This window comes from Bufo bufo, chromosome 7 (assembly GCF_905171765.1).
Source record: "Bufo bufo chromosome 7, aBufBuf1.1, whole genome shotgun sequence".
Classification (NCBI taxonomy): domain Eukaryota; kingdom Metazoa; phylum Chordata; class Amphibia; order Anura; family Bufonidae; genus Bufo; species Bufo bufo.
In genome coordinates, this window is record NC_053395.1 from 54,117,941 (window position 1) to 54,132,827 (window position 14,887).

The 14,887-nt window shown below is 43.7% G+C and overlaps 1 protein-coding gene across 5 annotated transcripts in view; it reads left to right on the forward strand.

Annotated features, from left to right (window-relative positions):
* MARF1 (meiosis regulator and mRNA stability factor 1) overlaps positions 1-14,887 on the forward strand; it is a 68,832-nt gene that overhangs the window by 29,404 nt on the left and 24,541 nt on the right. For 4 of the 5 annotated variants that reach the window (XM_040441638.1, XM_040441637.1, XM_040441636.1 and 1 more), the window contains exons 10-17: positions 3,995-4,144; positions 4,266-4,449; positions 5,095-5,273; positions 6,341-6,421; positions 7,128-7,364; positions 13,566-13,685; positions 13,795-13,970; positions 14,300-14,520. In XM_040441638.1, coding sequence (XP_040297572.1) covers positions 3,995-4,144; positions 4,266-4,449; positions 5,095-5,273; positions 6,341-6,421; positions 7,128-7,364; positions 13,566-13,685; positions 13,795-13,970; positions 14,300-14,520 — 1,348 coding nt within the window. The remainder of the gene's footprint in view (positions 1-3,994; positions 4,145-4,265; positions 4,450-5,094; positions 5,274-6,340; positions 6,422-7,127; positions 7,365-13,565; positions 13,686-13,794; positions 13,971-14,299; positions 14,521-14,887) is intronic. The other variant, XM_040441639.1, reaches the window with a different exon arrangement.

Below are 14,887 nucleotides of genomic sequence, written 5' to 3' on the forward strand. Positions count from 1 at the left end.
TTATGTCATCCCCCCCCCCCAATCACATCCTCTAATTTCACACACAACCCCCTCTCAACAGTTGGTACACATATACAAGCCAGCCACTAGTCAATACTGTTGTATAGACACTTTTATTATTGCTTTACTTACAGATTTTTGGTATATATATATATATATACATACACTGCTCAAAAAAATAAAGGGAACACTTAAACAACACAATGTAACTCCAAGTCAATCACACTTCTGTGAAATCAAACTGTCCACTTAGGAAGCAACACTGAGTGACAATCAATTTCACATGCTGTTGTGCAAATGGGATAGACAACAGGTGGAAATTATAGGAAATTAGCAAGACACCCCCAATAAAGGAGTGGTTCTGCAGGTGGTGACCACAGACCGCTTCTCAGTTCCTATGCGTCCTGGCTGATGTTTTGGTCACGTTTGAATGCTGGCGGTGCTTTCACTCTAGTGGTAGCATGAGACGGAGTCTACAACCCACACAAGTGGCTCAGGTAGTGCAGCTTATCCAGGATGGCACATCAATGCGAGCTGTGGCAAGAAGGTTTGCTGTGTCTGTCAGCGTAGTGTCCAGAGCATGGAGGCGCTACCAGGAGACAGGCCAGTACATCAGGAGACGTGGAGGAGGCCCTAGGAGGGCAACAACCCAGCAGCAGGACCGCTACCTCCGCCTTTGTGCAAGGAGGAACAGGAGGAGCACTGCCAGAGCCCTGCAAAATGACCTCCAGCAGGCCACAAATGTGCATGTGTCTGCTCAAACGGTCAGAAACAGACTCCATGAGGGTGATATGAGGGCCCGACGTCCACAGGTGGGGGTTGTGCTTACAGCCCAACACCGTGCAGGACGTTTGGCATTTGCCAGAAAACACCAAGATTGGAAATTCGCCACTGGCGCCCTGTGCTCTTCACAGATGAAAGCAGGTTCACACTGAGCACATGTGACAGAGTCTGGAGACGCCGTGGAGAACGTTCTGGTGCCTGCAACATCCTCCAGCATGACCGGTTTGGCATTGGGTCAGTAATGGTGTGGGGTGGCATTTCTTTGGATGGCCGCACAGCCCTCCATGTGCTCGCCACAGGTAGCCTGACTGCCATTAGGTACCGAGATGAGATCCTCAGACCCCTTGTGAGACCATATGCTGGTGCGGTTGGCCCTGGGTTCCTCCTAATGCAAGACAATGCTAGACCTCATGTGGCTGGAGTGTGTCAGCAGTTCCTGCAAGTCGAAGGCATTGATGCTATGGACTGGCCCGCCCGTTCCCCGGACCTGAATCCAATTGAGCACATCTGGGACATCATGTCTCGCTCTATCCACCAACGTCACGTTGCACCACAGACTGTCCAGGAGTTGGCAGATGCTTTAGTCCAGGTCTGGGAGGAGATCCCTCAGGAGACCGTCCGCCACCTCATCAGGAGCATGCACAGGTGTTGTAGGGAGGTCATACAGGCACGTGGAGGCCACACACACTACTGAGCCTCATTTTGACTTGTTTTAAGGACATTACATCAAAGTTGGATCAGCCTGTGGTGTGTTTTTCCACTTTAATTTTGAGGGTGACTCCAAATCCAGACCTCCATGGGTTAAAAAATTTGATTTCCATATTTTTATTTTTGTGTGATTTTGTTGTCAGCACATTCACCTATGTAAAGAACAAAGTATTTCAGAAGAATATTTAATTAATTCAGAGCTAGGATGTGTTATTTTTGTGTTCCCTTTATTTTTTTGAGCAGTGTATTTTTTTTATAGTTTTTACCCATTTGCATTTACATACACACCATTTCCCTTCATTAGATATACAACCATTAACAACCTCACACTGCCAGTTTCTGCTCGAGACCAATCATATGCACAACCTTACACACACACCCATCCTCTGTCTACACCAACACCCGTCACACCTCATCATTTTCTTATCATTTTCTCCCCAAAGTATCCTAAAGCTCCCATATGTGAATAAATAGATAATGATTCCCCTCCATCAAAGAACAAACAAACTATCGATCTGACTTCAGTTTTCTCTATCTTCCCCCACCATCCATCTTCCCTTCACACCCCATCGCACACAACTCCACCCCCACAGATGACGTCACCGCACTCTGGCCCAATGAGAATACAGACCACAATCCCCCCCCCCCCAATCTAACATCCAAATAAAAACATGACTCTCCCATACGTGCCACCAAGTCCCCACCAGCCTGACACTAACAGTTTTAACACTTCTCAGCCTGCTCCGAACGGCCGCAGCGCAACTTCTGTTTTTTTGCCCCCCCCTGTTTTTTGCTACTTTCAGCTCCCCCCCCCCCCCACCTCCTTCGTGAAAAAAGTTATGGACTGCCGTCTTGCTTAACAGCATTTAGAGAAGTGCTTTACAGCAGCCACGTGGGCCATAGACACAATGGACAGAAGGGGACCTCATTGGCTTCTGTGGGGAAAGTCTTTTAGGCATGCTCTGTGACTTGTAAAGAGGTCAGGAGGGAGCTGATAAGCTGTGACATCACCTATTGTGGATCCTGTGTTATCAATACACAGATATTATCTTATTTTATATCTGTCACTGTAATCCTACCTGTACTGAAAACGACATAACTGCAGTAAAGTGATCTCTACAGACAAAAGTGGTGCCCATTAGGCTTAGGGCTCATGCGCACGACCGTATGTATTTTGCGGTCTGCAAAACACGTATCCGAAAAAAATACTGATGACGTCTGTGTACTTTTTGTATTTTGCGGAACAGCTGGCCCCTAATAGAACAGTACTATCCTTGTCCATTATGTGGACAATGTTCTAGTTTTTCGTGCAACGGATATACAGAAACGGAATTCACACGGAGTAACTTACTTTTTTTTTTTTTGGCGGATCAATTGAAATGAATTGGTTTTGCATATGGTTCGCCTAAAAAAAGACATGGAAAGACTACGTTGGTGTGTAAGAAGCAATCTTTAGTTTCTTCACATACCACTGTTATGGCCCTTAGTTATGGCCAGTGGTGTAGCGTGGGCTAAGCCAAGTATTGTGCCCCCCCCCCCCCCCCCCCCCCACCTGTGACCACGCCCCTCTGGGGCCAGGCTTCGGCAGTGTGTGCCATATTCTATATCCACCCCCACCCCCCAAAAACAAATATTTGAATGGATATAATATACATTGCTATGAAATATACAGGAGAATACCGCATCATACCTGTGACATCTCCGGTGATGTAGATTTTCCTCAGAGTCTTCATTCGGAGATGGGACCGCCATGATACCTTTTTTCAAGATGGCTTCTCTGCGGCCAAAACTGCTTTCCCTCACTTCACATACACAGTTGCTGTAGCCAGCAGCTCCCTGCCAGCCAATCAGATTGGATTACTGAGACACGCCTCCTCACTCTGAAGCCTAATGCAGACATGCAGTGTGAAGGAACGCCCCTCCGTCTTCCTGTCTTAGCCAGACACGGACATGCCATAGCGGCAGTTTTTTAAGGGAGCAGTGGAAAGGGACAGAGGACATTAATGAAAGCTGTTATTATAAGGTCATTACCGATCTTTTGACAATCATTGACAGACTAACTCAGGTATACATGCCGTGCTCTAATAAACTAGCAAATTAAAAAAATAAAAAAAATTGACAGTTTGACCCTTTAAGGGCTCTTTACACAGGCTGAGAATACGCCAGATAATCGTTAACTAGCGTTTGCAGGAATTGCATTGCTTGTGTAGGCACATAAATCGTTGGCACACGAGTCTGTATGGGGACGAGGAGTGGTATTGGTGATCACTCCTCCCCATACTGTGGAGGAGATCGCTGCATGTAAATCCACTGCCAGCTGGCGTTTGCCGGAAGGGAACACTTCTTTCCCAACAATCACCTGCAAGATTGGCCCATGTAAAGGGACCTTTAGTGGCCATTGTGAAATCTGCAGGATTTTGTCCACAGTTTTATTTTTTTATTTTTGTCACCCTAAAGTAGTCTTAAAGCCATTTATGTTACCACTTGTTTATCTGTTGCCTAGACCGGATGTCCCAGTTTCTGAATCTCTTGTGGAGAAACCAGAGAAGGAAGAAACATCTTTTCAAATAAGTAATCCATCTGCTTTCAGCAAACTGGCAGGATCTAGGCAACTTAGTCCTGCTAGATCCTCTCAAAGTGGATGGTCTTCAAGGTATATTATCATATTTTATTATATATATTTTTATTTTATTTTTTAAAGGGGGGGGAGGAATCGAAACTTTTTTTTTTTTTTGTACCTTGCACATTTTAAGTATGTATTTTGTTCTCCCAAGGAATTTGTCCCCAAATGTTTCCAACTGTTCGTCCCCCCTGCTGACTACTCACACTGGTGCTACGGACCCATCTGCTGATCCGTTTGCAAATGGCGCTGATATTCAGATTGGCAATCTAGACTATAGAAGATCCAGAAAGGAGCTTCTGCAAACCTTGCGTGACATATTTTCCAGACATGGGAAGGTGGGTACCTTTTTATGTATATCCATTGTTTTTGAAGAATAAAGAGTTTATTAGACACCCCGATGCTGCAAGCGATTCCCTCCCTGCAGTCGCCAGATAGCGATCCGAGGACACCGCTGCTATTACATGCAGCAATGTCCTCCGCAACATGGGGATTACTGAAGGAAGAGAAATGGGATCATATGTCGGTCTTTTTGAGGGCATCTGTAGTCTTAATATATTTCTTGCACGATCATAAATCAAATTTTGCATTCAAGAAGCCTGAACAGTATCTGGTTTGGTGGACTTGATTATTAGCGTGGGCAGCACCGTGGCTCAGTTAGCACTGGTGCCTTGCATTACTGGGGTCCTAGGTTCAAATCCAACCATGGCCCACATATGCGTGGGGGTTCCTCCCACACTCCAAAGACATACTGATGGGGAACTTAGATTGAGTCCCATTGGGGAGATTAATGCTAATATCTAAGTGCATGAAATTAAATCCAAATATTAGCCAGTCATCTATTTCCTAGGTTGCCATCAATGTGGTCCGGACCCTGGAGCACAACAGTTTCTGCCTATGGGAACAATGGAGTAAAGAAATATTAATACTTTTTGATTCATCATATCCCCTCCTAATCTTTAATCTTTCTATGTTTCTCTCAGTTAAAACATATCGAGCTCAGCCCTCACACAGACTATCAATTAAAGGCCACAGCAAAGATGGAGAATCTCCAGGAAGCAATTTGTGCCGTCAACAGTCTACATAGACACAAGATAGGAAGCAAGAGAATCCAGGTGTCCTTGGCCACCGGGGTAGCTAATAAATCCCTCTCCCTGCTAAGGTAATATGCAACGTTCATATACAGAGCCCTTTGCAAATAACATTAAAAGGGTTTTCTCACTATCCTAAACATAACCCATTTATTAAATTTCATAAAATGATAGTCTGCAATGTATGTCAATGTTAGAAAATGCTTCTTTGCCAAGTTATTTGAGGCAAAATGAATATTTTCACCCTATCATTTTGGTCTTCTGGGAGACGAGCCGCGGCCTGGCAGCATCTTTCTCTCTGTTCTCCCCATAGAATACATGCTCGGCCGAAAGTGTATGGGGGAGTTGGGAGACGGAGCTGTCGGCTGAATGATCGTTTGGCGGCCGCTATTGAATGTGTATGGTCAGCTTAATATAAAAGAAAATAACTACAGCGTGCCCTTGGATTACCAACAGTCCGTTGTGTCCACAGCCACAGATTGGGGTGGGTTCACATTGCGTTTTATGCGTCCGTTTGACGTATATGTTAGAGAGAAAAAAGGATACAAAACCGCAGCATCCTGCAGAGTCCGGTCTTTCATCACTCCAACAGTAGCAGTGTTTGTGATTGCAAGCTCTTTTATAAGTAAATTAGATTTCTAGGGTAACGTTAGCAAAGATGGCGGCAGGTGCTTTCAGTATAGAACCCAGAAGAGCAGGGGAAGAAGTTATGAAGGAATTGTTTTTACAGAAATGGATGCCATGTGTATTATGTACTCATGTAATTTGTTTGTGGGAAATCCCCTCTGACACCCATCTCTTTCCCTGCCCCACACAAATGCCTGGGCCCCTCATATAGGTTATAATTGCCCCGCTCCCTGGCACCCAACGACGGGGGGAGCCAATAGCAGGCCGACAGGGACAAGCCTCCCTAGCATCGTGGGTGACGCTAGAGAAGCAGCAGTGGCCATGCGGGCATCTGGAGAGATGTGGGTGCCGGAAAGTGGGGCGAGTATAACCTATATGAGGGGCCTGGGCATTTAGGGAGGGTCATTATAGAGGTTGGCTAACCCCTTTCATGGAGCATGTATGGGTCATACATGAAATCTCAGTGCGTCCGTGTGCTCCACTTCTAATCAATTTCTTCTTCTCTAAACAGCTTTGGAACAATTGCCATCCTGCAAGATGCGCCTGCTTGCTGCTTACCTTTGTTTAAATTTACAGAAATCTATGAGAAAAAGTAAGTGATTAACATTCTCATATAAGGTTAGAAAAATGTCTGTTCTCTCTATTCACTCATTGTATTTAGAGGGTTATCTCCAAAAACATGAAAGGGAACCATCGCCATGAAAGTGCAGTGCAATCTGCAGGCAGCATATTATAGAGCGGGTGGTGCTCACCAGATTGATGTATAGTCTTGTGGGCAAAAATTCAGTATAACGTTCGTAGGAACGTTTGTCCCCAATAATCTGCCCTACTGTCGGGCCGTGTAAACCCGCCAATAGAATTCAGTAATGGGGTATATTGTGTTTTTGGTTTTTTTGGAAACAGGACTACCCCTATAAACAGATTATACAGGATTAGAAAACCACAGCTGCATTTGTCCACGAACGCTGCCACATCGGTATAGGTTGTCTGTCAGCTTGCCGCCATTGAAGTGCCTATGGCTGAGCTATAATGGCTGACACAACCCATCAACACAGTTTCTGGAAGAAAGCAGCCATGTTCTTCTAGACTTGCATAGCTACGAAGACTGCTGACACAGCTGCGCTTTTACTCAGAAGCCTGTAAAGCTGTTTAGCCTTCAAATAAAGGAATAAGAAATATAAACCTCTTCTGTTCAGAGTGTGGGTGAAGCCAAAATAGTGAACTTTTACGCTGGTGTCCAGGATTAATTTTTTTTGGTTCCCAGAAGTTTAACCCTTTCTTGTTTTCTCTACTTTTAGGTTTGGACACAAGCTGATTGTGTCAGATCTGTACAGATTAGCAGATACTGTTACCATCCGTGACCAAGGAAATGGTAAATTGGTCTGTCTTCTACCAAGCTTTCAGGCAAGGCAAAGTCCATTAGGGTCTTCTCAGTCACACGATGGCTCCTCCACAACCGGTAGTCCTGTGGTATTCGAAGAGCTGGAGTATCATGATCCCGTCTGCAGACTGCACTGCACCAATAAGAAACTCTGGTATGAAGCGGCGGCTGTTCTGCCTGAAACATCGGCCTATTTTATTTGTGTAACATACTTCTGATATTCGTGCCGGCCAGATTACTGGCAGCATTGCGGCTTCTCTCCATAGTCTGTTACACTGACGCAACACCTTTCTGCTCCAAGTTTTCTTTACTATATACATAGAAACTATAGAAACATTTTTAGGAAGTGTTTGACTGCTTTTGTGGTTGGGTGATGAAAAGGTGTAAGAGCCACTACTGGAAAATTTGAGGTGACTGTTTAATTATGCATTTTGGGAATGGCTGTCACAGTAATCTGTAATATCTAGTTTGCTTGGTTGGGTGGATGTCTTTTGCTAGACAGCCTGACGTCTGGAGACTGAGCAAAGATTTTGGCAAATGCTAAGTTGTGTCGTCTTGTAGCATAGCAGCCCTAGGTGCTGGTATTAGACAGCAGCTAAATGGAGACACAGCTGACATGGGCAGTCTGAAGAAACGGTTTCACTTAAATCTATTAAAGGTTTAATAGTGAGGTCCTAAGGGTATGTTCACACAGCTAAAATCCACGGCAGACAAATCGGTAGCTGAAGACAGGTTGTTTTTGGTGGTGGTTTTAGAAGAGTTTTTAGTTGTTTTTCCTGCTTTACCATTGACTACTATGAAATGCACAATGAAATCTGCTTCAAAGAAGTAGAATGTCTTCTGAAGCAGTTCAATTCAGCTACAAAAAAAGCAAAAAATTTTTACACTGTGCACAAGGTGGAGTGTCGTGTTTTGTTTAACATTTTAAATCAATGGAGAAACTGCTGGTGGTGTCTTAAAGGGGTTGTCCAAGTTATATTTATTGATGACCTATCCTCAGGATAGGTCATCAATATCAGATCGGCTGAGGTCTGACACAGCCGATCATCTGTTTGAAGAGAAGGCATGCGCCGTGCCAGCGGCGCCTCCTCTTCACGGTTTACCTTCTTGCAGTTGCATCGGCAGCAGTGAGCAGGTGTAATTGCACCTAACCGTCCCATTCATTTCAATGGGACAGATCGTTCCCTTACACTTGTATACCCACTAGATTTGATCACCGGGTTATAATGAATATATAATGCTGAGAGCAGCCCAAACAATTCAATGTACTGAACACACCAAAAATTTGCAGCAAACACATGTATATATGAACATGAGAGTCTTTATTTAACATGTATAAAAATATACTTTGTAAAAACGGCATTAAAGGGAACCTGTCACCAGGATTTTGTGTATAGAGCTGAGGACATGGGTTGCTAGATGGCCGCTAGCACATCTGCAATACCCAGTCCCCATAGCTCTGTGTGCTTTTATTGTGTAAAAAAACCTGATTTGATATATATGCAAATTAACCTGAGATGAGTCCTGTCCCTGACTCATCTCACGTACAGGACTCATCTCAGGTTAATTTGCATATATATCAAATCGGTTTTTTTTTTACACCATAAAAGCACACTGTACGGGCACACTGCAGGGCGCAGAAGGAAAGGAATGCCATACGGTTTTTGGAAGGCAGATTTTGCTGGACTGGTTTTTTGACACCTTGTCCCATTTGAAGCCCCCCTGATGCACCCCTAGAGTAGAAACTCCAAAAAAGTGACCCCATTTTAGAAACTACAGGATAGGATGGAAGTTTTGTTGGTACTAGTTTACGGTACATATTATTTTTGGTTGCCCTATATTACACTTTTTGTGAGGCAAGGTAACAAGAAATAGCTGTTTTGGCAGCGTTTTTTATTTACAACATTCATCTGACAGGTTAGATCATGGGCTATTTTTAAAGAGCCGATCGATACGGACGCGGCGATGCCTAAAATATATATATATATATATATATATATATATATATATATATATATATTTTTACACTATCATTTTTGAAACAAAAAGAAATCATGTTTTAGTGTCTCCATATTCTGAGAGCCATAGTTTTTTCAGTTTTTGGGCGATTATCTTAGATAGGGTCTCATTTTTTGCTTAATGAGATGAAGGTTTGATTGGCACTATTTTGGGGTGCATATGACTTTTTGATTGCTTGCTATTACACTTTTTGTGATGTAAGGTGACAATTTTTTTTAAATTTAGCACAGTTTTAATTTTTTCTTTTTTACGGTGTTCATCTGAGGGGTTAGGTCATGTGATATGTTTATAGAGCTGGTCAATACGGACGCGACGATACCTAATGTCTGTATGTCTTTTCCCTATTTTTTACAACTCTTCTTCCTTTTTTTTTTTTTTTTTTTTTGCTGCACTTTATTATTTGTCCCGCTCTAGGACTTCAACATTACAGGGTCTGATCCCTGTTTCAATGCAGCACGATACATCTGTATTGTGCCATATTGAACTGTTAGTGTCTTATACTGTAAGACGCTAACAGTTGCCTCTTAGGCTTCCGTACATGCCAGGCCCCAAGCCTTGGAATGGCTTGGGGCTGCCATGGCAACCATCGAGTCCCCGCCACAGCAGCGCGGGGACCGATGGATGAGGTGAGGGAGCGCAAACCTCCCATATGCAGCGGTCAGCGCTGACCGCGGCATATGAGGGGTTAATCCGCCGGCATCGGCGTTATCGCCGATGCTGGTGGATGCAGCAGGGATCCGGCTGTCAGTAACAGCTGGATCTCTGCCGCTGATTGCGGCACCGCACGCAGGTGGGAGGAACGACTGCAGGACGAGAACGCTCGTCCTCTAGCGCTAAGTGCCGGCGATTTAGGACGAGCATTCTCGTCCTGGGTCTTTAAGGGGTTAAATAAAGACTTTCATGTTCATATATACATGTTTGGTGCTAATTTTTGGTGTGTCCATACACTTGTATAGGAGCGATCCGTACCAGTGAAATGAATGGGACGGCTTGGGTGTATTTACACCTGCTCACCACTGCAGATGCAATGCCGAGAAGGTAAACCATGAAGAGGAGATGGCGTGCGCCTTCTCTTCAAACAGCTGATCAGCGGGGGTGTCGGACCCCAGCCAATCTGATATTGATGACCTATCCTGAGGATAGCTCATCAATAAATATAACTTGGACAACCCCTTTTATGTGTGGATTTGGCAGAAGAGAACACCGGTTTTCCGTTGCTGAATCAGTGGCAGATTTTGGCTGTGTGATCATACTGTAAGGAATAATTTTGCCGGGGTACACAGTATAGGGATATGCTTTGCATAAATAGTGCATGTGAATATGAGACACTTTGTACTATATTTTATTAAAGAAAAAGGCTTCTGTCAGGCTGCTTTGCGCTTTCCTGCTTTTAGGATTGAGAAAAGAGAGGGGAGTAGGAGGCTACTGCATTTTCTTTGCTATTCGACACTTGGCCCTTTTGACAGTAGGATAATGCTAGTTTAACACATGCAGCAAAGAAACTCTGCACGCTGCTCTCCAGTTCTCTGGATCCGGCATAGCTGGACAGTGCGGCAGGTATCCGGCCACTACCCGGCGTATGCCGGATCCAGAACTCATGCATTCTGAATGGAGAGTAATCCGTTCAGGATGTCATCAGTTCAGTCATTTTGACTGATCAAGCAAAAGAGAAAACCGCAGCATGCTACGGTTTTATCTCCGGCGAAGAAAACTGAAGACTTGCCTGAATGCCAGATCCGGCATTTTTCCTCATAGGAATGTATTAGATACCGGAATGCCGCAGACCGGTAAAAATGTGAAAAAAGATACAATTCGGATCCGTCTGTCTGCATGACAAGCGTAGAGACGGATCCGTTCTTGCAATGCATTTGTGAGACTGATCCGCATCCGGATGCGTCTCACAAATGCTTTGTCACATCCAGATCGGCGGATCCGGCAGGCAGTTCCGACGACTGAACTGCATGCACGATCACACTGCCACAAGTGTGAAAGTAGCCTAAGGCTCCATTCACACGTCCGCAAAATGTGTCCGCATCCGTTCCGCAATTTTGCGGAACGGGTGCGGACCCATTCATTCTCTATGGGGAAGGAATGGATGCAGCCGCAATTGCGGAGCGCGGCCCCGATTTTGGGTCCGCAGCTCTGCAAAAAGATAGAGCTTGTCCGCAGCTTGCGGACAAGAATAGGCATTTCTATGGGGGTGACGGGCTGGTGAGTTGCGGACCCGCAATTTGCGGGTCCGCAACACACCACGGACGTGTGAATGTAGCCTAAGGCTCTACATCATCTGTTCAGAAAGAGGTAGTAAATCACTTACTTAGCAGCAGCCTCTTCATCCCTTCTCTCTCCTTACACTATGGAGGTGAGGCTGGAGATGGATGCTACAAGAGAGGCTGGGTGAAGGGAAGAAGGAAGAATGCAGCATGAGAAACCCAGAAACAAGCATTCTTTAATTTTAATAAGATTATATTATAAAGTTTCTTATATTAACCAAGGGATCTTTTGATGCTGTGAGCTTGGGTCCATTAAACCCATGGTCCAGCCGTAACACAAGTGAGTAATACTGACAGGATAATACGTCAGGCATCTACTTAATTTTAATCTGGCTTCATACTTCATCAGGGAGGCTTTTGTTTTTGGATACAAGGTAGGGGCAATTATCTGCAGTGGAAATCCCCTACCTAGTTGGAATCAGCAGGCCCAACAGCCAGCTCTGCTGAGGAGAGTTGTCCTCTACTAAAGTATCTATCCCCTGCACTGCAAACAGAAGCAGGCATTATTGTCATAGGGATTCCTCAGCACATCCTGCACCAGTCTGGGTGACTTGATCTAGCTGATAAAGAAGTCTGGCACTTCTTGTACATTGAATAAAAGTTTCTTGTCACAAAAAGTTTACACGAAGAGTAAGCATTTTTACCAGCATGGTCAAAGAATAGGAAAAAAAGGAACTGTGTGTAATTAATATTTATTATTAATAATAAGTGTAAAAAAAAATAATTATTTTTTAAATTGGTCTTCATTAAAAATATGGAGTTCTTTTGTCTGTACAGAGCTGAGATGCTCTACTAGCAGGATCTGAATTTTCTTTCTTCCCTGTCAGTTGGGGAGCTGACAGGCTCCTGATCTCTGACCTTTATAAACACTCATCAAAGCTCAATCCTTACCTTACTGGTAAGAAATAAGTGTTTATAACCTCTTAGTAATTTAGAGATGAGGGTTATTAGATGACCAGCAGGCACAAAGGGAAAGTACCAGTCACACAGTTAGAAAAACAGTTAACCCTTTGTGATAACGGCTCAATATTTTTAATAAAGACCAATTGAAAAAAAAGATTTTTAGCCCAAAATGAGTAAAATGCAATTATAAAAATTGCCCCTAAAGGTGTACATAGCCTTTAAGTATAATGGGCAGTGGTTTGTGTCCAGCCGGTTCCCAACACTCAACGCAGGAACAGCCTGCCGGAAGGCTGTGTCGGAGACGTGAAACCAGCCTTTATATTGTCTAGCGTGTGCCTTATCTGAGTGAGACTTTATCATGGTGCCTTCTTAATGTCGTCAGAACCAAGGTCATACCACATATTCAGTTCCATCCTAGTAATCCCTCTTTAAGTAGGCTAAAGTTGAACTCGCACAGCATATCAGACAGAATAGAATATTGTCAATTGGTTACTAGAAAAGAGGTGGATACAGGATAGATGGATATTGCGGTGCGCAAAAAGCTGATCTGCAAAATATTTGATGTCTCTTGCATTTTTATTTTTTTGCAGCCCCGATGACTTCTATGGGTCATGGTCCTCAATGGCAACCAAGAATAGGACATTTTCTTTTTTTTGCGGAACAGACATATGGATGCGGAAAGCACACTGAAGACGTGCTTTCCACATATGTATGTCTGTTCCACAAATTATAAAACATTGTCCTGTACCTGGCTGCAATATGCAGACCACAGACCTGTTGACGTCAATAGGTCTGCAAATATTGCGTACCGCAAAATATATATGGACGTAGAAATGCACCCCTGTGTCCATCAGGGTCCTGCACCCCTGTGTCCATCAGGGTCCTGCACCCCTGTGTCCATCAGGGTCCTGCACCCCTGTGTCCATCAGGGTCCTGCACCCCTGTGTCCATCAGGGTCCTGCACCCCTGTGTCCATCAGGGTCCTGCACCCCGCGATTCTCTTTTGTAAAACAATGACATTATCAAAGCATTATCTGCAATAAGTGACTTTTTGGTTGATGTAATTTCAGCTGGTTAGAGGAGTACATACTCATTGATTTGATACTTTGACATTTGATTTAAATTATTATATATATAATTTTTTTTAAAATATATTTCAGCAGGCATGATTTTGATCCAGACTCTTACATAATCCCGTATGTCGTCCAGTCTTTAAAAATCTTTGCTCCTCAAGTTCACAGCCTCCTGCAGTCTCATGAGGGCACAGTTCCCCTAATAAGGTAAGCACGTGATTGTGCTGGGAGAATAAGTCATGGTTTGTGTTGTCTCAAATCCCCAGTAATGTATGTAATGTGTTTTTTTTTTTTTTTTAATTTAATTTTTTTGCAGTTTTCTTGACTGCTATGCTGCAGAGTTCAGTGCAATGCATATAGTAGAGGAAGGACAGGGAGGAGTGCCGCTGGAACATCTCATCACTTGTGTGCCAGGGGTTAATATTGCAACTGCACAAAATGGCATAAAGGTTGTCAAGTGGATACACAACAAGCCGCCACCTCCAAATTCTGGTCAGTGTAGCATTGTTTCCCCCATTTGACTTTGGGTCTATACACGAATGGCAAAACATCTGACGCCTAAACAGTGGATCCCATTAAGTCAGTGGCTTCTGCAAGATTTGATTTGTGTGTTTTTACATAGATACTGGCAGTGGGAAAAAGTCACAAAAAAAATCTTTAAACATTTTTAACATAAAAAATGTATTTAAAGGATGACTCCTTTTTATACATGCATGCCTGAAACTATCAGATCCCTGAGATAATTTAGATGATTGCGCTTTCAGAGTTGTTGTATCACTGATTATCTACCAACCCAATGTATTATTTTTGTGTTTCTTCAGATCCCTGGATGTTGCGGTCCAAAAGTCCTGTTGGCAATCCTCAGCTGATACAGTTCAGCCGAGAGGTCATTGATCTATTAAAGAATCAACCGTTTTGCATAATGCCAGTCTCAAAATTTATCCCAACATATCATCATCATTTTGCAAAGCAGTGCAGAGTGTCCGACTATGGCTACTCTAAACTGATGGAACTTTTAGAGGCCGTGCCACATGTTCTACAGGTATTTGGCTGTTTTCTATATTCTGAAACAGAAGCTAGGAATATTAAGGCACGTTTTTTAGGACTGTTTTAGACGACGGTCTTAATAAGCCCCCTTCTCTGCCAGTGGATGGCCGAAGTTACATAACTTTGGCGTATCCACCGCCGATTCTAAATGTAAGTCAGCTTCCTTGCTGTCTTGCATTTAGACCATTTTCTGCTCCTAAACCAGGCGTAGAAAATGATGAATGAGACGGGCCTGCCAGTCTGTCTCCTTCTTTGCCCAAGCCATGCCCTTTTTTTTTTTTTTTTTTTTTTTTTAGACCTGTCATGAGTGGGGAAGAAGTCGCAGATTCTGCCGTAACACAGCGTGTAACAGAGATAATAAA